The sequence below is a fragment of the Phoxinus phoxinus genome, assembly GCF_949152265.1.
Source record: "Phoxinus phoxinus genome assembly, chromosome: 19".
NCBI classification, from domain to species: Eukaryota; Metazoa; Chordata; class Actinopteri; order Cypriniformes; family Leuciscidae; genus Phoxinus; species Phoxinus phoxinus.
Genome location: NC_136894.1, coordinates 2741923 through 2763870, shown reverse-complemented (window position 1 = coordinate 2763870; position 21948 = coordinate 2741923). Strand labels below are relative to the sequence as shown.

The window sequence follows — 21948 nt, the reverse complement described above, 5'->3', positions numbered from 1 at the left end:
TTGTTGTACGTGTAATGGTTGCCTCGGTCTCTGATTCCCCTGGTTTTGTTCCTTTGTTCTTCGAGGTCTGTGTTCTCTGTTTAATGTGTTACAGTACAGTACACACCCGTTTCTGTTCTACTCATTCTCTCCCTGCTTTATATACCCATAGTTTCCTCCATTTCTTTGTCCGGTATTGTTTGTGTTAAGGGTAGCTGTTATTCTGATACTCCTGTGTGTTTACATTGCTTATTAAAAGACTCTTTTATTTTACTTTAATATTGTGCGTGTTCATCTACCTGACAACAATATATAATATAGCATATTATATACTGTAATATGCTATATAAGTAAGGGTTAATGCCTGACGAGGTGTCTATTGTCAGGTATTAATGGACAACGGCGAGGCGTGAACCGTGCCTCCGCCGAAGTCCGTTAATACCTGACAATGGACACCTCGAAGGGCATTAACCCGCTTATACCATGTTCACTTGCCAAATAACACATTTTTAAAACATTACTTTATATTTCAATTAGTTTTACAATCAAAATCTAACGGTTTTAGAACTCCTTTACTAGGTGTCCTACATCACTTTTTAATGGACACCCTGCAGCCAATCAAAATCGAGTATTCACCCAGACCATGGTATAATATACTATAATACTAAATATTATAAACTATAATAAAACTAAAACTAAAATAAAAATAGCACTGGTGTGAAGCGTCTCACCATGATAACTGAGCACAAAGAAACCACTTCCACTGAAGTCGCTGTGGAACTTGATGAGGATCTGGTTGGATGTGCTGTAGACCGACTCCAGGGCTGTGTTACCACTGAACTGACCGATCTGGGGCGAACCCTGGTCTGGACCATCCCTGCAAAACACACAAATCAACATTTATCCACAGCTACATCCAATTAGAAAGGCCTACGTCAGCTGATGCACTGAAGCAAAGCAGAAAGGGTTTTTAGCACAAAACCCACATGTAATCTAGTTTGATTAGGCACTAAAGCAGCCTGAGTATTTAAATGAAGTCATTGTCACTCCTTTTAGTGCAAATGCACCTCCTTTCTAGGTAAATGAAGCTCATTATACATTCCGCCTTGTTTCACCTGGTGCAGTTAGCGGTGCACTATTACTGTGGGTGGTGAACTGAATTTGTTTAAAAGATTTTCTGTTGATCGTGGCGGAAGTATTTCATTAAATTATGACCAAATGATGGGGAAAAAAAAGCTTTATAAGTGGGCATAAAGTCAAGCATACTTTTGGCATTTAAATTAGGGTCCTAAAACAACACAAACAGCAAGTGCAAATTCTTTGTGTGTGTGTGTGTGTGTGTGTGTGTGTGTCCTGAAGTTAATAAATTAAACATTTTAAGACTCAACTCCACTCTCTCTCAAAGTAGTTTTTAAATGTGACTTTAACCTAGTGGCCCAGCAAAAATAATGACTCTGCAATTACACTGAGAGTGAATAATACTTTACGTGCTTCATACTTTAAGAGTGATCTCTGCTGCAGTACATCGCTGAACGCTGCTTTTATGAACCGTATTGTCTAAAATGGGACTTTAATCTAGACAGCAATATATCCCCTATTATTGACTGCAAGAAAAAGCAAGAAGTGCATCTCCAAAGCAGGCAGTCATTTCTCTGTGTCTAGTAGTTTATTAAGCTCTATTCCTTCCATATCTGTGGTTGTCTTTACATTAGGCCAGCCCAGCAGAAATGCATAAAGTCTTTGTTCTGTACATGAACAATAGAGCTGGACTAATGAACCAGAAGACACCGTTTTATCTAGGTCACCTATGATGCATGAGATGGTCACTAGGAGCAGCTCACCGAGGAGCCGATGGAGCACCCAGAGAGAGAAATACTGGTTTGTTCACGAGTCTTAGTAGAGCATGAAGTCATGCAGCTTTCAGAAAAGACTGAAGCAACATGCAACAGAAATGCAAACTCAATTCCAGGTCACACAGAGTAAAAAAAAAAAAAAAAAAACAGCAATAAATGTAACTTCTATCCGTGGTGAAAATGCATTATTTAAAACAACGGGTTTATTGGGTACTCAGAATCCATCAATAAATAAAAGTACCCTCTGGAATTTTTCTTAAACAAGAGGGAACTCTGATATGAAAAATGAACAGATGACATTAATTATTGGATTCATCCTGGGTTTCATTCGATGCATTATTCCATCTCCCCCACAACTGGGTGTCACAACGATGTGAAGGACAATTAGTCAAAAGTCTCTGCTCTTCCAAACAACCAACTGGCCTAAAGCGACTCTGTAAGGACACACACTCCTGCTAAAGCCTGCTGTTATCTGTGTTATACATCTCTCAGAAATCTATCAATAAGATATACACCAATAACTTCAAAAATAGCTTTGATTTAGAGGCTTGGAAGACGTACTTAGGGACTTTTTCCTCAAAGAACTTTAAGTATAAAATCTGTATTGTTGTTTATTTGTTCCTTATATCAGCCCTGCTAAACCTCTAGAGATATTTCTTCTTGTTTGAAGACACACTCCCTTTAGAGTCTAAAACACCAAAGCAAATGGGCTTAATTTCCGTGAGGAGAACAAAACCGGTACAGAAAGCTAATAAAATGAAGTATGCCTAATTAGCAAAATTTCTTCCTGAAAGGTTGAAGAGACAAAGCTCAGAAGGGAAATTAAGCACGAAAGCGACAAAAAGTCATTTATGCCGACAAACTAAACATACGACAACTTTTGAGCAAGATAATTAAGGTGAACTTAAGAAGTTTACATTTTTCTTACATAAAATATACTTTAAATAATATATATATTTGCTGATGGACCCTGAGTCTGACAATAAAGTTGAACTGAATTGAACTTATATAAAAAATATATTTTTGAAAAAATGGTAAACATGCATTATTTCTAAACATCTATTTTTATCTACATTGAAATAAAAAAGTATCTAAATATAGATGTAAATTTAGCTACTATGCAATTTGGTCTCAACCAAACCCAGACAAAGTCAAGCAAAAAGAAGTTAAGTTTCCATTTTAGTAACAAGACACCACATTAGGGAACGCAGAAGCAAAACTGAATTTAATCCTGAAAATCATCTCCTGACTTGGGGAACTGTGCAAAGCAATTTATATAACCTCTTTTCAAATGGAGATATACTGTGATGCTTAACCAAGCAAATGTGGTGGAAGCCAGTCCTAAAATAGTTTAAGAGAGATTTAAGGGATGATTTCCTTCCACGGTTACAAGTAAGCGTGCTTTGGGGCTTCCTAGAAGACACACGAGAGCGAGTGTCTCACGTTCAAGGACGTTTGGAGAGTCACAAAAGGCCCTCATTCATCTGCATATGCAGTCCCATCTCTCTTACTTCTTCAGCGTTATTATTATTGATCATATACTGATGGATATTAACTGATTCTAAATAAGCTCATTATCACATATCTAAGAGGTTTTTATGAGAGTTTACCAGACAGTGATGTAGTCATAGATGGGTTCAGTGCTGAGGACGGTGAAGTTGATATAGATGCCGTTTCCAGGAGGCACGCGCACACTCCACACACAGTCCTGGAAATTGGGGTATTCGGCTGGGTGACCGGGTGAGAAGATGGTGCCGTTCATGGAGGTGATGTTTCCACCACATAGAGCTTTTGGGGAGACAGAAGACAAAGTAATGCTATCACCATACATTTTGAGTATATAGACAGAACATTTGCATAAAGGTGCACTAAGGGACTTATTTGCCGGAAAATAATGAAAAGTACTTGATGTAAATAAGAGATTAGACATATATCTGTGGCCTAGAAAAGGTGGTTTTCCAATCTATACCAATAGGTGTCAGTAAACAGTTCAAGGCTGCTTCATTTTGAAAATGAACATGAGCTGGAGAAGCGAGAAGAAAATGACCTCGTGCATCTTTAAAGTTCATCTCTTTGCTATAGCATCACCTCATTGCGCTCTGGGAAATAATGTTGACCAGTGAGCCATTGAGAATTTGTTCTCGCCATAAAGACGCACGGCACTGTTTAACATCACACATTATGTAGTAATATTGTTGCGATAAGGCAATAAATCTCCCCCGTGGGCTTGCGTATAAAGTCATCAGCTGTAAGCGACTGATGACACTTTCATTATAACTTACAGTGAGCAGTTGCATGCATGAAACACTGAGGTCATTCAATTTCAATACCGAATTAAGCAGGAGTATGAGGATTGTATATTGAGGAGAGTAAAACGCCACCTTCGCAGCGCGGTATAGGGTTGTTCCAGTTCCTGCTGATTCCATGGAGGCACGTCAGAGAGGTCTCGCCGATGACCGAGTAACCGGGTAAACACTCGAAAGACACCGTCATGCCCACGCTGAAGTCACTGCCTATTACGATACCATTCCTGAAAGGTCGGGGGTCAGGACAGCTCTGCAGCTGATAGGCTGGGGAAAAGAAACAAGGACATAATCACAAGTGAGGAGGATGGATGCACAAGGCAATTGTAAACTCTCAGTATATTCAATACTAACACGTCTAAGGACCTATTATGCTTTTTTTACATCTTTAACTTTCTTTAGTGTGTAATGTTGCTGTTTGAGCATGAAAAAGCTCAAGTGTCAGTGTTTCTGAACTCCTGAAAAACCTCCATTTCTTCCAGGAATGAACACGTCACAATATTCCTCTTTTAAATAATTCAAGCACAGAATAAAGGGGCGGGGCCTGGTTGAGTTAGTTAGTAGTGTGTTGAAACTGGCGGTTATGAACATTTCCCAAACACGCCTGAAGCGATTGACCAATCACAACACACTGCTCTAGTCGACCAATCAGAGCACATTGTGCTTTTCAGAAGGAGGGGCTTCATAGAGACAGGAACTAAACAGAGCGTTACAGACAAACTGCAACAATGTCAAATATGGGAAAGATTATGTTTTATGTGAAAAATCAAACCTATTCTACTAGAGCCCAAAATCAAAATCAACACTGTAAAAACACTTTAAAAGTCTTACCTTGGTATGTAATGTGAAATCCAGGTTTATTCTGGGAATAGTCGCTGTGGAAGAAGAAGCTTGTTTCATGGGTTGTGCTGAAGAGCGACTCAGGAACCTGCGGCCCACTGAACCTGTCAATCACTATACCGGTCTCACTAGGTCCGCTTCGGATCTCCAGGTAGTCGTGGATTGCCTCGGTGGAGAAGTTCAGGAACTGAACATGAATTCCTTAAACAACATGTCGACAACTATAAGTGATACTGATAAGAGGCAGCGAGTCACACGATTCTGTAGCTCATTCGTACTCATTCATGCAGAGTTTAATGGCATGCATGTACCGAAGCCAGTGGGGAGGGTGACCGTCCAGGTGCAATCCAGACCACTTGGGTAGTTGCCAGGAAAACCCGGGCTCAGAATCACTCCGCTAACCTCTGTCATGGCTCCGCCACACTGAGCTGTGAATATACAGATAAAGTCTCACTTTACGCACTGACAAAATGTAATGTGTTGTACTGTCATGCAATCTTTATTGATTTCTATCTCTACTGCATCACTGAATTATTACAGCACAAAAAAAGTCACATTAGTCAAACACCGTTGGCAGTTTTGAACTAAACCAATTCCACTTAAAAATCTTCTACCCCTAAAGAAACGAACAGTTCAATTTTTTTTGTTATTTATTAATAACTGGGATTTGTTTCATTTTAATGTAGAAATTGACTTTTGATTAATGTTAATTCATGTTTGTTTATGATATATATTAATATTAACTTGAATTAAATAAAATGAATTATAATTAAACAAATTTAGATTGTGCATATGTCAACTGCTAGAATTATGCTCCTTTTAGTCTCTTAAATGCTGCATAAAACAGTCACAACACTTTTTTTGTTTCATGGTAGAACTATAATCTCAGATATCAATGTGTTTTGTGTCAATTTTTACTTCATTTGATCCCTTTCGGGTAATTTTGCATGCAAATACACCCTGCTGTCGTGATATAGAATGAAGATACAGGAAACTGAGGTCATGTGATCCACTACTAGTTGACACTACTAGTCAACATGAAGAACAAGTAGTCGTTTAACCCTAGCAGTGATGCATCATAATTATACATGAGCATATATAAGTGCTAAGAGCTCTTGTGTACATTGTACATGTGATCACACTTGGCCAGTAAAACTTCTTGAATCTGAATTACAGAAGATGGGCCTCACACTGTTAAATGACTGTATCAGATTCAGTACAAGACGGGTGTAAAGCTGCAGTCGGCAAGAGAAACAATTTGCATATTACATCAACTCCCTTGTGTTCAGTTCTTTACGTTTCACTTACTCTTAGATTGCACTGTTGCTGAAGAAGAAGTGAAACACAGGAGCAGATAAGTACTAAACAGAAATAAAAGCAATAAACACGCACTGGTATACAGAGAAATTCTCATTTGCTTGGCACAAAAGCAAAAGCTATTGTCTCTTTTAAGAGGCATGAGGATTTAAGTGGTGATTCCAACAGTAATATGGAGATCACAGCAGATAGTCTTTGATGCGAGGTCTAGTTTTGGACAATGTTGCTGCATATATCAGTAGTACAAAACTCCTTCAAACTTCTTTCAAACAGGAAGCAAGGGGAATTGGGCCGGTCAAGGGACAGCCAACTCAAACATGAGCCAAAGCAATATAAAAGATAAACAAGGTGCTCTTGATCAGAGATGGACTGATCTGAGGAAAGCATGCTGGCCACACAGGGTGTGCTAGAAACAGAAGGGCTTGATGCAGTGAAAGGCTAAGAGACGTCTGGCACATCAGCTTGGCAGTCAAAGGGAATCTTCATGTTGCGTTCCACAAGGACCAGATGGAAAAGAGTGCCATCGTCGTGAACACACACATACAAATCAATGGCCAAATTGGTCATTTCCTCTCTCGAGTTGCTATATTTCGGTTTGCAACACTCAAAATATTACACTTGGCACCGTGTTTCCCATTATTTTGTTAGTGTCACTGTAAATGTGCGTGCTAATGCAACCAGTGTCATCGGCTGAGGGCTGGAGATATCTTCATCTGTTTCTCTGACTAGCACCAGGAGCAAGTGTTCAGGAAAACCAATCAACACAAATGATAATAAAAATCAATTGAAATTCCACTTGTTGCCACTAGAAGCACTAAAGTGATTTAAAGTCAGTGAGAAACGGAAGTTGCGATAGTATTTTCGAGTATGTTGAAGGGAGGGGGGTTAAGGTTTTTGATTTAAGATTATGAGTGCACATCAATTGAAAAAAATAATGCTGTGCACGGATAAATCATTTATAATAAACACAGCAACATTCTGTAAAAAAATATCAACGTGAGCTTGCAGGGGTGACGTTTCAGCAGACTAAATTATTATTGATTACTAACCAGTACTAATGATTATGATTATTAAAATTACTACACACGTCACCAGAGAGAAGTCTGTTGTTTTCACTGGAAGGTCCAGTTATGACATTATGATTAAACATTATAAGGTAATTATTTTTTTTAATGAAACATATGCATGGATGAATGGTTCACAATAAGATATGCAATTAAAAAATGCTGTTAAAAAAATATGTCGACGAAGGGTAAAATCCACATATTCAGTATCTCGATTCTTTACTGATCATTTTTGTGTTAAAAAATCTTGCCATTTATTTGGAAAAAGGCTTTTGCCAGTGTCTAAACAAGAGTATTCATGTAAACTCAAGCTTAGAGATATCTTTGCCCTCTGAGTTGAGCATCTAGAAAGGACTGTTAAAAAAGTCATAGTTGTAGGAGTGCTTGCATTCAGATTGTGTACGAGCAGCTGGCTGGTGAATTATTGAGCTGGGTATTTCAGGATTTTCAGCTTGGCTGAGGCTAAAACAGTTGAAAAATGAAGCCAAACGCTGAAACATAAAGGTTCTAGTTGGCTTTCACTTTAAAAAGGGCCCCATAAATAAACACCAGATAATCCATCACAATGTTCTATAGCACGATCGAAAACTCTGCCGCGCTCTGCATTTTAGGTTCAGAATTAAATAAAACCTGTCGGGACAGGAGAAGCTTAAGGAGGAGACGATGAATCAAACTTCAGCCGAAACTCACATAACCCATCGTCGTGGTGCCTCATATTCAATTGCTGATGAAAGGGAATCTAAATCTGAGAAACACAATCTTCCACAATGAATTTAATAAGACCGTACCGAGGCAAAGAGGAACCGGATAATTCCACCTCCTCACTGGTCCAGGCATGCATGTGATATGGGCATTTCCCTAGACAAAAACAAAACAGATCAACATTTTTTGAATCACAAATACAGCACTGTGCTCCCAGGAATCTATACATGGATGGAAAACTATTTACAAAGAAGTGATCAATGCAAAAAAGAAACACATTGCCCTCACCTGTAAAGAGTATCCTTGCTCACACTGGAACATGACAACATCTCCCACCATGTATCGATCCCCAACTCTAATCCCGTAGGTTGGAGTCAGAGGCTCTGGACATGTATCTAGGCCAATAGCTGTAAACACACAGAGATCAAAACTGCTGCAATCATCGGGTTTATAAAAACACCTCCACAGAGAAGCACGGACAGCTACTGTTCGGGAAAGATTTCAGGTTCGGGTTCCAGGATCTGGAGTGCTGGTGTCTGAAAACATTTGGTTAGAAGGACTGTTTTCTGGCTAATTATTTTATGGATGTAAATATGGACACCTGGCTCTGTTTTGTGTAGAACAGGTGTCTCTCTCTGGCTCAGCATCTGCAGTCATTCAGAACATTTGGCAGAATTCTGATATTTTCCACTGGCATTATCCCTTTGATTACTTGCTATAAAAATAAGATGGAAAATATCCATCCGTCCGTCCATCCATCCATCCATCCATCCATCCATCTATCTATCTATCTATCTATCTATCTATCTATCTATCTATCTATCTATCTATCTATCTATCTATCTATCTATCTATCTATCTATCTATCTATCTATCTATCTATCTATCATCTATTTATTTGTTTCTCCATCCATCCATCTATCTATCTATCTATCTATCTATCTATCTATCTATCTATCTATCTATCTATCTATCTATCTATCTATCTATCATCTATCTATCTATCTATCTATCCTACTTGTTACTACTACAGAGAATTGACAAGCAAAAGTATTTCCCCAAGAGGTCAAGGTCTCGGGTGAGGTAATAAACGCAGTACAGAAGGATGTTGAGCTTTATTTAACAGGCCCGGTCATTTAAAGGGCATCAATAGAGTAATGTTGTGTTGTACCTGTGTACTCCAGATGGAAGCCGGCTGCTGACACACTGATGTCTGACACAAAGTTCAGGTAGAGGTTGTTAGACGTGCTATTCAGGAGCTGAGGAATGGTGGTTCCTGATAAAGGAGAAACTGCGTTATGAATGTTAAAGATTAAGAAAAGCTTTGATTCTTTACTTTTGCAAAGTCAAAATCACACCAGCTGCGGTTGAAATAAAAAACAGATAAGGTGGATTACCAAGCAAAGACGTTTAGAGCATACGGAAGGGTGGCCTAAGACCACATAAGACTCTTATTAATGGGAACATCTTTAATGTTCATGCTGTGAAGAAAAGTTCTGGTACACCTGTTAACATTTGTCTTTTGACACGGCAGCCTCACTGTTTTAAATACTTCCTGCTGTACAGTTCAACTCTGAGGTCAACTTCTGAGCTGCTGGAAACATCTAAATCACTGCTCCCGCAGCGTAAAAACCTTCCCTGTCCCCGAAAGCAAGATAAAGTCACCGTTCCCAACAGGACACTGCAAACCAATGTTTCCCATCCTCCAGGAATAGCCCAGAAACACTGTTACAAACACCGTAAACCGTGTCTTCATGACAAGAAGAGCATTGAGCCATCAGGACACCGCAATGACAAGCTTTTAGCATCAGTACACTTCCTCTGGCCGCTCGGTTTACAAACAAATGAAGAGCTGAGTGTCGAGGTGCAGAACCCATTACATGTGCTGCCAGACAGAGCAATTCATTAGCTAGCCAAAACCAGCACTGAGCCTGAAACTTGAGCCTCCTCCAAGTTTGCTGGCTTCAAAAATTACTAACAAATTTTCAAGGTGTGACTCAGTTAATGATATCAAGTTCTGGTGAGCAATCTCTGTTTTTTTTTTTTGAATAATTTTTTTTTAAAGACTAAGAGCAAATATTATTTTGTTTGGAAGGAGGCATTAAACCACTCGTAACGTAATATGGCTGTAATATGAATTACACAAGCTTATAAAATGACACTAGTATTCTGATTGGCTTTCAGCGGTGAGATATTTCTGAATGATGATCATTGCACGCAGCATAACCAACCTTATTCCTTACGATTACAAAAATTAACTATCTACAGCAACAGTAGTTAAGTGTCCAGTCTATAGTATATTTCCATTTTTAAAAAAACACAAATTGGGGTTCGCAAAGAATTACAGCTTATAATTTAAAATAAAAAGATCAACTATTTTGTTTACCTGCATGGCATGTGACCATTGATTAACTTAAAAAAAACACATGAACATGCAAATGTGTTGTTAAATAATTAACAGGTAGATCTAAATATACAGTATATACTGACTGACGAGGGTCCTTGGAGTGAAAGATCAGCCAGAGATTTCAACTTCCAGAACAGGAAAAAGCATGAACTTTCCAGTAGTTAAACTCTCACCTGAATAGCTGCCCAGTCTGGGTGCATTGTTGTCTGCGCCATCATAGAAATCCAGAGAATCCCAGTTATGTTCTGTGGCAAAACTCACAACTTGGATCTGATTTATAAAGAAAGTAAATACATGAGCAAGAAGTGCTAGATAAAAAGCACAAAGACAGTCAAAAAAGTACGGAACTCCTTTCTGTCTGTCTGTCTATCTTTTAAATTGCCACAAAATACGAAAAAATTCTGTTTATTTGAACTTTTATATTCTGAGAAAAGGTTTCCATAAATATTGACAATAAGAAATATTTCTTGAGCAGCAAATCAGCATATTCGAATGATTTCTGAAAGATCATGTGACACTGAAGACTGGAGAAATGATGCTGAAAATTCAGCTTTGCATCACAGAAAATAAATCACATTTTACAATATATTCACAAAGAAAACAGTTATTTCCAGTGCAGACAGTGTCACTCATTTTAATGAAAGGGATTTTTGGGGATTTGTTGTATTTGGATGAGTTGCGACACATATCAACAAAATCGCTACATTTGCACACAAAAAAACGGCAAGGTGAAGAAACAGACCGTCACTGAAGTCTGTAGAACTGTACTCCACATTATTTCTAAATTAAACATTGCCTTATGCATAATTAATTAGAAATTAAGAATTCCCTTTATTGTAGTTTAAACTTTTCCATCACTGTCTGAAACATTTAATTTGAGGAACTTCAAACAAGCTCCTCCACTCACTTGTATTCCCGCTCCCTCAGGAACAGACACCTTCCACACACAGTTGAGGTTGTTATCGTAGGGTTCCGGGTAACCCGGGGACAAAATGGTCCCCTTACGCAACGCCAGGATCCCTCCACAAGGCACTGTGAAGACAAATCAAAAGACGGAAAAGTGCGTTACAATAAGCATTAACTTTCAGTGCTGTGTAAATGGAGGGAATTCATCAGCCTTGGTACAAAAGAGAAGCAACTTTTGATGAGTAATCAAAGCCAACTTGGCAGTATGATCACTCACGACTAGCCTTGATGCTTTCCTGCCTTTAAAATATACTTGTTTTTTTAAACAGATACTGAGTAGGTGTTCCTATGATTCTGTAATCAGCATCCAACTAGGTTTTACATTTAGTAAAAAAAACACACACACTTTAATGAAATGAAAAATGCCACACAGATATTGGCTTGGAGCAATGGAAAAGGTAATGTGATTATAAGATACAGAAGATATATGCATATGATTTCTCAGCCCACTTTTTAAAGAGGACCTATTTTGCCCTTTTACAAAGTCTTGATTTTGTTTCTGGGCTCTACTAGAATAGGTTTTCATGCTTGAATGTTAAAAAAAAACATTATTCCCCCATATTCTCCATCGTTGCAGCTCCTCTCTTCCCAGTCTGTCAGTAACGCTCTGTTTACTTCCTGTCTCTATGAAGCCCCTCCTTCTGAAAAGCACACTGTGCTCTGATTGGTCGGCTAGATCAGTGTGTTATGATTGGTCAAGCGCTTCGAGCGTGTCTGGGAAATGTTTCAACACACTACTAACTAACTCAGGCCCCGCCCCTTTATTCTGCGTATGAATATTTAAATGAGGAATATTGTGACATGTTTGTTCCGCGAAGAAAACTCAAGACTACAATAGAGGTGTACGTAAATGATGACAGAATTTTTATTTTAGTGTGAACCATTTTTTTAAGTTATGTTCTCCTAGTTGCTGCATTTTAAATTTCTCTAAATTTCATTTTCACTGCATTTAAAAAGTACAACGTAGCACAGAAACATCAGGAAGGAATGTACAGTACGTCGTCTCTCTCCTACAGGAGAAGCCGGTTAAGCAATTTTCTGGTGTTTGCTGAAGTCCTGCCAGCTATTGTCTCGAGCAGCTCCAGAAGCCACTGAGTGGATCTGTCAATAACAAAGCACAGGCTGCTATCTGACTCTGGCAGGGCAGAACTGTCTTTGTTATCCTATGCTTAGGTAAGATGCTATCTGTCAAGGACAAGCGGATAATCTAGAGGTCAAAGCCAATCACTTTGTTTAAACAGCCACGAGTGGGTAGGGACATCCTGATTGATGCAGAAAGAGAGCGAGGAGGAACAGGGAGGCCGGATATGGAGCAGGGCTCAATGTATCTGTGTCAGATTCTTCAATTATTAACCAAATTCACTTCCCTGCAATTTTGGGGTCATTCATTTTTAACCAGTGATATATAGAATACAGCATGCGCTCAGGTAATCCTGAAATATCACAGATCTCTGACCTTTTGCACAGAGATGAGCAGGGAAACAAAACAAGGTGTGAAACGATAAAGCCTGTCATGAGCAATATTACAGTATTCTCATATTTTGTCAGCGTTTGTAACAGTATAGATGTATACAGCATAGGTGTACCTTTGGTTGGGAGGGAAAAAATATAATGAAATATGTTTTTTTTTCTTCTAAAGTAACATCAAGAGTGAGACCAGCTTGCTGCATGCTGGAGTAATGATGCTGAAAATGTAGATTTGCATCACAGAAATAAATTACATTTTAAAGTATATTAAAATAGAAAACCATTACTTTAAATTGTAATAATATTTCCCAGTTTTACAGTTTTTTTCTGTATTTTTTGATCAAATAAATGCAGGCTTGATGAGCATAAGAGACTTCTTTCAAAAACATAAAATATAGTAATGTTTCCAAAATTTTGACCGGTACTGTGTACTGTGTGTGTGTGTGTGTGTGTGTGTGTGTGTGTGTATATATATATAGGCCTACAGTATATATGTACATTCAGCTTTACTTCAGCTTGTGCTTTGCTTCATTCAGCTAACTATGCTTGGTTACACAACCTAACTGTGAAGACAAAAGGCCACATCGATTGCGCGTCACTCTGATGTGGTTTGAACTTACCGACGCAAGTGGGCAACGTGTCGTTCCACTGAGCCAGAGTATCAGGGACGGTCTCACAGTGAATGGCAGAGGAGCCGTGGAGCGTGTAGCCAGGGTTACACTCGAACATCACTGACGCGCCCACGGCGAAGTTGTTGCCAATGCGCTTGCCGAAGCGAGGCTCTGGAACAGAATTGCACTGCGTGGCGCTGGTCCTCGGTACAGCTGAGACAGGATCATACAAGAGACAGTTTTACCTCGCAAAGGAGTGTGTTTGTGTTTCTATTGGGGTGTAACGGTACACGTATTCCTACCAAAACTTTCCGTTCAGTATACGGAGTTGTTTTAATCACTGCACGTGCTGAACTTAGTGTGCGTGACAATTTCAAACTCTGAGTTTCTTTCTAGGATGGGACCATATGGTTTATATTGATATACTTTGAACATTTCTGAAAAATAACGAGGGTCACATAGTGCACTAAGTTGTCTTAATCATGACACATGCTTTATATTAAGCATTTCAAACTAAACCATAAACCTACATGGCTTGCCCTACTGTCAGATGCATGTTGTTTAATGCGTTTTCCTCATAACAAATTCAGTATTTCCATTCCAACGATTATCTTGACAGCAAACTAGTCTACGTTTAACTTCGCAAAAGACAAGTGCCATGAAGCGCAATAATTCAAACCTATTTTAACCAACATATTTCGCTTTTTGTAAGCCCTTCAAATCTCTTCCCTCAATGACAATATTGTGCTTCAGCAATACTGACAGCCAGGGTTTGTTCAGTAAACCAGTGTTTTGTTGTGTACCGTCACACACCCCTAATGAAACGGCCTTGACTGTGGGAGCAATATTTATGATCAAAAACAAACAAATGTGTATCTGAAAGACATATATTCAATCTACACATATTTCTGGCTGTTAAGGCTGTTTTTGAAACTATCTTACACAGTAAGTGGAATAAACACAACTTGAAAATGTCAGGCCTTGACCTGATAACAAATTCTGGATTCTACCGGTTTTCTGTGCTTGTAGATATGTAGATAACATTGTAGATATCTTGTTAAATGCCAATTTAAATTACAAATCAAACATAGATAAAACCAGAAAATACTCATCAATCTAAAAGTGGAGATATATAATGATTAATCTGGAACAGACGAGGTTTTGAACTTGTTATTCAGTCTCTTAGAAGAGGAGTCAGGTTGATTGACTCCCAAACGCACCAAAATAAAGATGTGTGGGAGAAATGCTTCAGAACAAACCGTTCTTTACATTTCAAGATATTAAAACAATGTGAAGCTTCATACAAAGATTTGAAACATTTGGTGAGGTAAGGAGCATGTCTACCAACTGTTTCAATGGCCTTGTATCTTTGAATTCAAAATTAGTTTTCATTATATGTATTTGATTAGTGAAATAACCTTAGTGTCTTATTTTTTTACTGACAAGTACATTCAAATGTACATGCAAGTATGAACTGCATACACAATGCTTAAATAGACTTACTAAAAAAAAGGTTGGTGTTTAGCTTTCGCTACAACTGGAATGCTAAATAACATAAAGTTAAAAACATAATTCCCGGTGTGACAATAAATGTTATTTATATAGAAAGATTTTGTTATACCCATTTTTAAAAGATTTCAATAACTGCTACTGTAGTTGACTATAATTGTAAAAACAGTGTACCCGGGTTATTAATTATCATTAACTAAGACTAAAACTATTAAAAACATTTCTATTAACTTTCTATAAAGCTGAAATAGAATACACTGAAATAAGTTTAAGTTGAAGCACTAAAATTATTAAATGGGAATAAATAAAATCTTAAACTTAAACTAAAACTGAAATGAAAGTAAATGATACCTAAATAGCAATATTTAAAATAATAATAATAATAATAAAAGGACAAAAGCAACTAAAGACATTTCTAAAAAATGTAACTAAAGTTTATGATGTTTTGAAAAGTATATATCAAATACTGACCAGTGTTATAGGAGGTAACAAAAATATTTTCAATAGTCTGGATGTTGTATAAATACAATAAATATAAATATTTTTCTTGATAGAGCTGAAAACTGACCTTGGTATACAAAATGAAAGCCTTTGGCAGTTTCTGGTCCAACTGTAGTAAACTTGATAGTTATTTGATTTCCCGTACTCAAGGGCAACGACTCCCCTGGAAAACAGACACAGAGAAAATACATTTTAAAATTGCATTTCGGAGATCTGTACACATCAAAAATCACTGAGCATCATTTTGGCTTCAAAAGACTTCTGATAGAGAAGTATATCTGCAGAGGGGAAACGTCTCTTTTTATTTTGAACTCCCATGTGGCTGTTCAATCAAATGACAATAACCACCTTCCAGAGCAAAACGCCACTGACAGATCCATTTACTACAAGACGCTTCAACACAAATGATGAGATAAACACAGAATTTACTCCGCCTCATCACATTCACACCAGAGTGACATCTATTTCTCTTCTTCTATGGTATTTATATCTTCTTATATTAACCATATCTTTGCTTAGTATTGTTGATACTGAGTGTTGAAGCTATATGCTATCAAAGAACTCAATGCAACATCTCTTTGTTGTTTTGCAATAACAGCATCACATTAGATCTGTTAAGGCCCTATCGGTGGCCTGAGATGAATATTGACCTCGCATTCAGTTGTGAGAACAGGAAGTGCATTGATTGTTTGAGCTTTACCTGAGTGAGACCCCGAGAGAGAAGACAGCAGAGAGGACTGTTGCGTTGGCCCATCGTAAATGTCCACAACATCATTCAGTGACGTCTGGAACAGCACAAACTGTCCAAATAGAACTGAGGGAGACAAAAAAACAGGCAAAGTGTCAAAATGTTCATTAAAACATTGATACATTCTTGATTACTGACCAACAAAATGCTAATTATGTCGAGTATGAGTTGTGACAAAGTGTTATGCGTGTCAGATCCACGTCATGTGATGCAGGTCTTAAAGTGACAGCGGCCTAATAAACCTGCTGCTGTCATGTCTGTCATTAGGAGGAATTAATCCACCGTTCTTGGCTGAATAACATGTGTAGCTTCAATACAAAATTATTTATATTTAATTCACAATTTATGCAGTGAAGACTTGATAAGTTTTTGATAACTATATAATTTCTGTATATATCCTGTTAGACCTACTGTACATGAAAATCTTAAAACACTGTTTACAAGGTTACATGTGCCGAAAACAACGAAAACAATAACGTTTTGTGCAGTTTGACAGGGCAAGGAAAAATCTGATCTGGGCCAATAGAAAAAATTGAGCCCTGATAAATTAAAGGGCAGCTTAATGGGTTAAGTTCCTTTAAATTAAAAGTTGCTATATTATTAAAGCTTAATAAAATGTTAAAATTGATAGCTTTTAATTATACTGTAATGCCGAATGGATATTATTAACGGCTAAAGTTGAAAAATAAATAAATTGCATAGAGACATCAGTAGCAGTAATGGTGATATCGGTCATCTTTCAAAAAAAAGATGCCATTAAAGAAATATTTAATTAAATAACTTATAAGTCAAGGCACCTTTATTTATATAGCGCTTTTTATAATAAAGATTGTATCAAAGCAGCTTTACAGTGAAATTAACACAACAAGTTTGTTTCTAGAAGAAAATTGCGTCATCGTCCACCTGAGGTAAGGCAGATCAATAATATTATTGAATATTAAATGTCCCCAACTAAGCAAGCCACAAATATAAGTAAATAAAGAAATTGCTCAAAACTAAACTAAAATTATCATGAAAAAAAAGTAGATTCATTACAATATTTTTCTTTTATTTCACATTTATTAAGTCAAAATATAGTTTTTTCGACCATAATGCACACTAACCAAAGTGATCTGAAACCCTACAAGCATCAAATGTGTCATGAAAGGTTTTCTGCCAGTATTACTCATTTACTTCACACACATTTAGATTCCCATTTAGAAGCCACTATTGAACATGCGAATACATTACGCAAAAAAAATCATGTTTCTTCAACGAATCTGTGCATTTTAGACCAGCGGGAGCTCTAGGAGGAAACTCTGTATGTTTATTTCAAACATCTCCCTGTACCACGAGTGCTTGGTTTCCTCACTACAGTTTCATCTGCCGTCCAATGCTTTGATGTTTCCAGCATCATTAGTATGCTACTCATCAGCAGTGCATCAAATCCCCATACCCTATATCTTAAGGATTAGAGAAGATTAAACAAAACATTGTACGACGAACAAAACTTAGGGAAAAAGTTGTATTCGACGGACTATTGGCATCTCTCTTTTGCTGCCATGGTGAAATTAATTGAAAAAAAGGCTTTAAATATAGAAGCCAAGCATCAAAATGCAGTTCTCAGGAGTGGATGAAATTAGCTCTGCGCTGTAAAGTCATGATATAAATGGACAGATAGAAGGAAACGCCTCTGTTCTTCTGCTCGAAGGGCTCAGACTACATCCTTAACCGTGTCTTTGAAATCTGGCAGAGATTCCAGTGATTCAGCAGCGCTCGGAGATCGATGGAGAGCTTCATGTGCTCAGCATAGCCACTGTGTGATTAAACAGTTCTCTGCTCGGCAATACAAGCGTGTAATCAAACTCTTGCAGAAACCAATTTTGGAAAAATGATTTATTTGTCATTTGAGGTAAACAAAGAGCTTGATTACCTGGACCTGATTGGCTTTATTGGCATTGCATGCGGCGGCACCTGCTGCAAAGTTCTGGACAACAAATGACATTCCCACCGTTTGATTCCACTGAATCACAGACTGAAATAATTGAAATAATTTACTACACTTCTATGTCTGTCATTTAGGAATGACTTCCATCGGCTCAGTAAGGCAAAAACCAAGACGAATACTAAGTACAAAAGGCAGGAAACTACGAAACTTTAAATTTCATTTTAAAACCCAATTGTAAACAAATGCCAAAAAGGTTCAATGCAAGGTTCTATATAAATGTCTTAATGTGTTTTTTTTCCTACTGATAAAGTATTTCTATAAGCGGTTTATAACATTTAATTAAAATAAAACATAAATGTATTAATCAAAACTAAATCCATAAAATGATCTATATATGAAGTGCCTGACGGAACTCTTTAAAGTTCTATTTAGAACTAGGGATGCTCCGATACGAACATTCTGGCAGACACGATAACTGATAATTATTTTCATTTGAAAGCTGACAACCGATACATTGGCTGATAAATCTAAATCCAAATTTTTATATAATTTTTGAGAGCCTGATAAAAAATAAATAAAAAAAGTCTCACCATTAAATGTCCCAAGCACACAATTATAATGATGTTCTCACCATAATTTTAAGTAGCCTATTTGACAGACTTGCGCTGCACATGTTGCATTTAACTGCATTTAATTAAAAAAAAAAAAATGATTCCAACCATATTTAAAAAAATGTAAAGCCATCGTGTTGAACTGTGTGCATCTGAAGTGTCTCAGCCGAAGGAAATAATACATTATTTAAGACACCGGGCAAATTTTCTTATCGGGATCGATAATGATAACATTAAAATTTAACATCTATCGGTTGATACCGATATGGTGGCTGATATATCATGCATTCCTATTTAGAACATTTTCTTGTAAAGGCCAATTCACACAGCAACGACCAACACTATCAGTCACCAGATTACAGTGAGTCACTTCTCAGACATCCCAAGACCCAACAAATGCACATATGCAAAATATTCAATCGGCGTAAAAGATCTAACGTTGTGTTGTCGCCTCGCGTTGGCAGCGTCTCGGCCAAAAAGCTGACAACATGCGAGTGTTGACTAACATCAAAGTCCTTTTAGGCAAGTCGTGCCACTCGGCCGCCATCTTGGCAACGCCTCCGGGCAGCTATTCCGGACTAACAAGACCAGGCTCCTATCTAGATGAATGGGCAGAGAGTCAGAACTGCACTTGCACTGGTCACCGGGACATAAAAAATGCATGTTTAGAAACATCAGTAAAATATGATAAAAATCGCTGAAAAACTTTGATGACTTTGCCCCAAAATAAGGTTTAAAACGGCCACAGGTTATACTTTTACTGCGCATGCGCAAGGGTTCACGACACCGACAGGCAAAACCTCAACTGTGCGCATGCGTCAGTGGAACCAGACGATAGGCTTAAATGTTCCCCGGCGTGACTGTTAAAAGCAGATGATTGGCTTTCCAGCGGGAGGGGCGGGACATGTGCACACAACCGCCATCTTTGCCGCTACGGGTTTCTTATATAAATTGTCTCTGCTAACATGTACGCTCTGCACGGGGTCCGGCTAGACGCTCAACGACTATCAGGTGTGTGTTCGGGCCTTCAGAGTGAACCATAGATAGATGGAAGTAGGAAGTAGACTTCGACATTTGGAGCTCAGCTATAGTGCGAGTTGTGGGCACTTATGAAATTAGGCCGTTATTGAAAGTGGCTGCAAACTCTGGAAAATGAATCATGGCTCATCAAGTCTGTTGCCAGCTTGCGTGCGGGGAGTAGACGTGTCCCCTATGCCTTTGATAAGAACAATAGCAGGGAAGATAGTGGCGGTCCTCAATCCATTATTCTTGAGTTTCCCATCTCCAAGGCTTTAGCGATGCCAAGACAATTACCACTTCATGTCAGAAAACAACCGTGGCCGCTAAGGTTTCGCTCGCATGCACCAAACAAAATGGGGCAATGAGAGAAAACAGATCAATTTGGAACGGGAAAAATGGTATCGTGCCAGTTTACAGTTTATTTATTCATTTATTTTAGAATGTGAATCTTAACAAAAGACGGATCCCTTTATGCATGCTTTTACGCACCTATTAATAATGTAGCAGGCTTAAGTAGTACATGTTGTAATCATACTCAACCCATTATAATTACACTAGGCCAGGGGTCACTAATGCACCGCTTTGTTTCTCAGGGAAGGTTTTAAAGATGAAGACAGGGTGACGTCCTCATCAAGGACCGCTAAAGTGAAGATGAGAGAAACTGGGCTTGAAATGCTCTGTTCTGGGACAACAAAATGTAGACTAAATGTATTGATGTAATATTCATAGAGCATCAAAATGTAATGTCAAATGTATCAAAATGCATTTAAACAGCAGAACTCAAAATAAGTATATATATAATAAAATGCATGTCAAGTGTTTGAGAACTACAGTCGCACTAAAGTGCACTTCAGTAATAGTGCTGTTCAAAATAAGTATTATTAATGTGTTTCAGAAGTCAGACCTTGCAAAATGACATACTTAAGTGATACAGAGTAAAGAAACTTGGACACTAATTCAATATCATTTAAATGTGTATATGTATAGGAGGAAGGAAATCCAGTACATTTACAGACGATTGAGAAGGTTGGTTCATGAGTCAAAGTTTAGTAATTCCTGACACACACTGTAACTCAGCTTCTTGCTGCCATTGCTTACACTTTCCTTTTGCTTCCCCGAAGCCCTTTTTTGAGATGTGCCAATTGAAGCTGGATGTGTGCATGACATGAGCGGCGCTTGGACTGAAGCAAAGATCTGTGCATCAGTGACACATGACAGGGAGAAAATAAAATATATATCTACAAGTGAAACTGGAAAAATTAGAATATGGTGCAAAAGTTCATTTATTTCAGTAATTCAACTTAAAAGGTGAAACTAATATATTATATAGACTCATTACATGCAAAGTGAGATATTTCAAGCCTTTATTTGTTATAATTTTGATGATTATGGCTTACAGCTTATGAAAACCTTTTCATAATATTCTAATTTTGAATTTGCTGTAAGACATAATCATCAAAATTATAACAAATAAAGGCTTGAAATATCTCACTTTGCAAGTAATGAGTCTATATAATATATTAGTTTCACCTTTTAAGTTGAATTACTGAAATAAATGAACTTTTGCACCATATTCAAATTTTTCGAGTTTCACCTGTAGACATATATATTTTTTTTTGTGTGTGTGTGTGTGATTAAGATTAAAAGAGAGAATGCACAAATCAATATTCACAGCTCTGATGGTTTACACACTCGTCCAGCTGTCCTCTCACAAATGGAAAACTAATTGGGCAGATTTCTATTTATAGTATTGGCACTTTCCACTAAAAGGCTACACGTCGTGTCCCATCGCTCACTTTAAAAGCATGAGATGCAAAAATCCCATTTTGTGTTGTGAAAACTGTTAAATACACAAGCTTTCAAAAGCCTGGGGTCAGTAAGATTTTCACAAAAACACTTTTTCGCAAAGAAATGCGAAATGCTTTATTTTCATCTAAGAATATAATGCAGCATGTTCAACATTTATAATAATCAGAAATGCAGAAATGATTTCTGAAGGGATCATGTGACACTGAAGACTGGAGTGATGATGCTGAAAATACAGCTTTGATCGCAGAAATAAATTCTATTTTAAAGTAAATGCACATATAAAACATTTATTTTAAAGGAACACTACCCTTTTT

At 37.6% G+C, this 21948-nt stretch overlaps 1 protein-coding gene across 1 annotated transcript in view; it reads right to left on the bottom strand.

The window, feature by feature from the left end:
* csmd3b (CUB and Sushi multiple domains 3b) overlaps positions 1 to 21948 on the bottom strand; it is a 393297-nt gene that overhangs the window by 83123 nt on the left and 288226 nt on the right. Inside the window, exons 32-44 of the mRNA XM_079590749.1 lie at positions 16220 to 16333; positions 15587 to 15682; positions 13519 to 13722; positions 11373 to 11497; positions 10639 to 10735; positions 9230 to 9334; positions 8347 to 8465; positions 8145 to 8214; positions 5287 to 5403; positions 4967 to 5176; positions 4214 to 4402; positions 3443 to 3620; positions 711 to 856 (exon numbers count right to left, since the gene is read on the bottom strand). Coding sequence (XP_079446875.1) covers positions 711 to 856; positions 3443 to 3620; positions 4214 to 4402; positions 4967 to 5176; positions 5287 to 5403; positions 8145 to 8214; positions 8347 to 8465; positions 9230 to 9334; positions 10639 to 10735; positions 11373 to 11497; positions 13519 to 13722; positions 15587 to 15682; positions 16220 to 16333 — 1770 coding nt within the window. The remainder of the gene's footprint in view (positions 1 to 710; positions 857 to 3442; positions 3621 to 4213; positions 4403 to 4966; positions 5177 to 5286; positions 5404 to 8144; positions 8215 to 8346; positions 8466 to 9229; positions 9335 to 10638; positions 10736 to 11372; positions 11498 to 13518; positions 13723 to 15586; positions 15683 to 16219; positions 16334 to 21948) is intronic.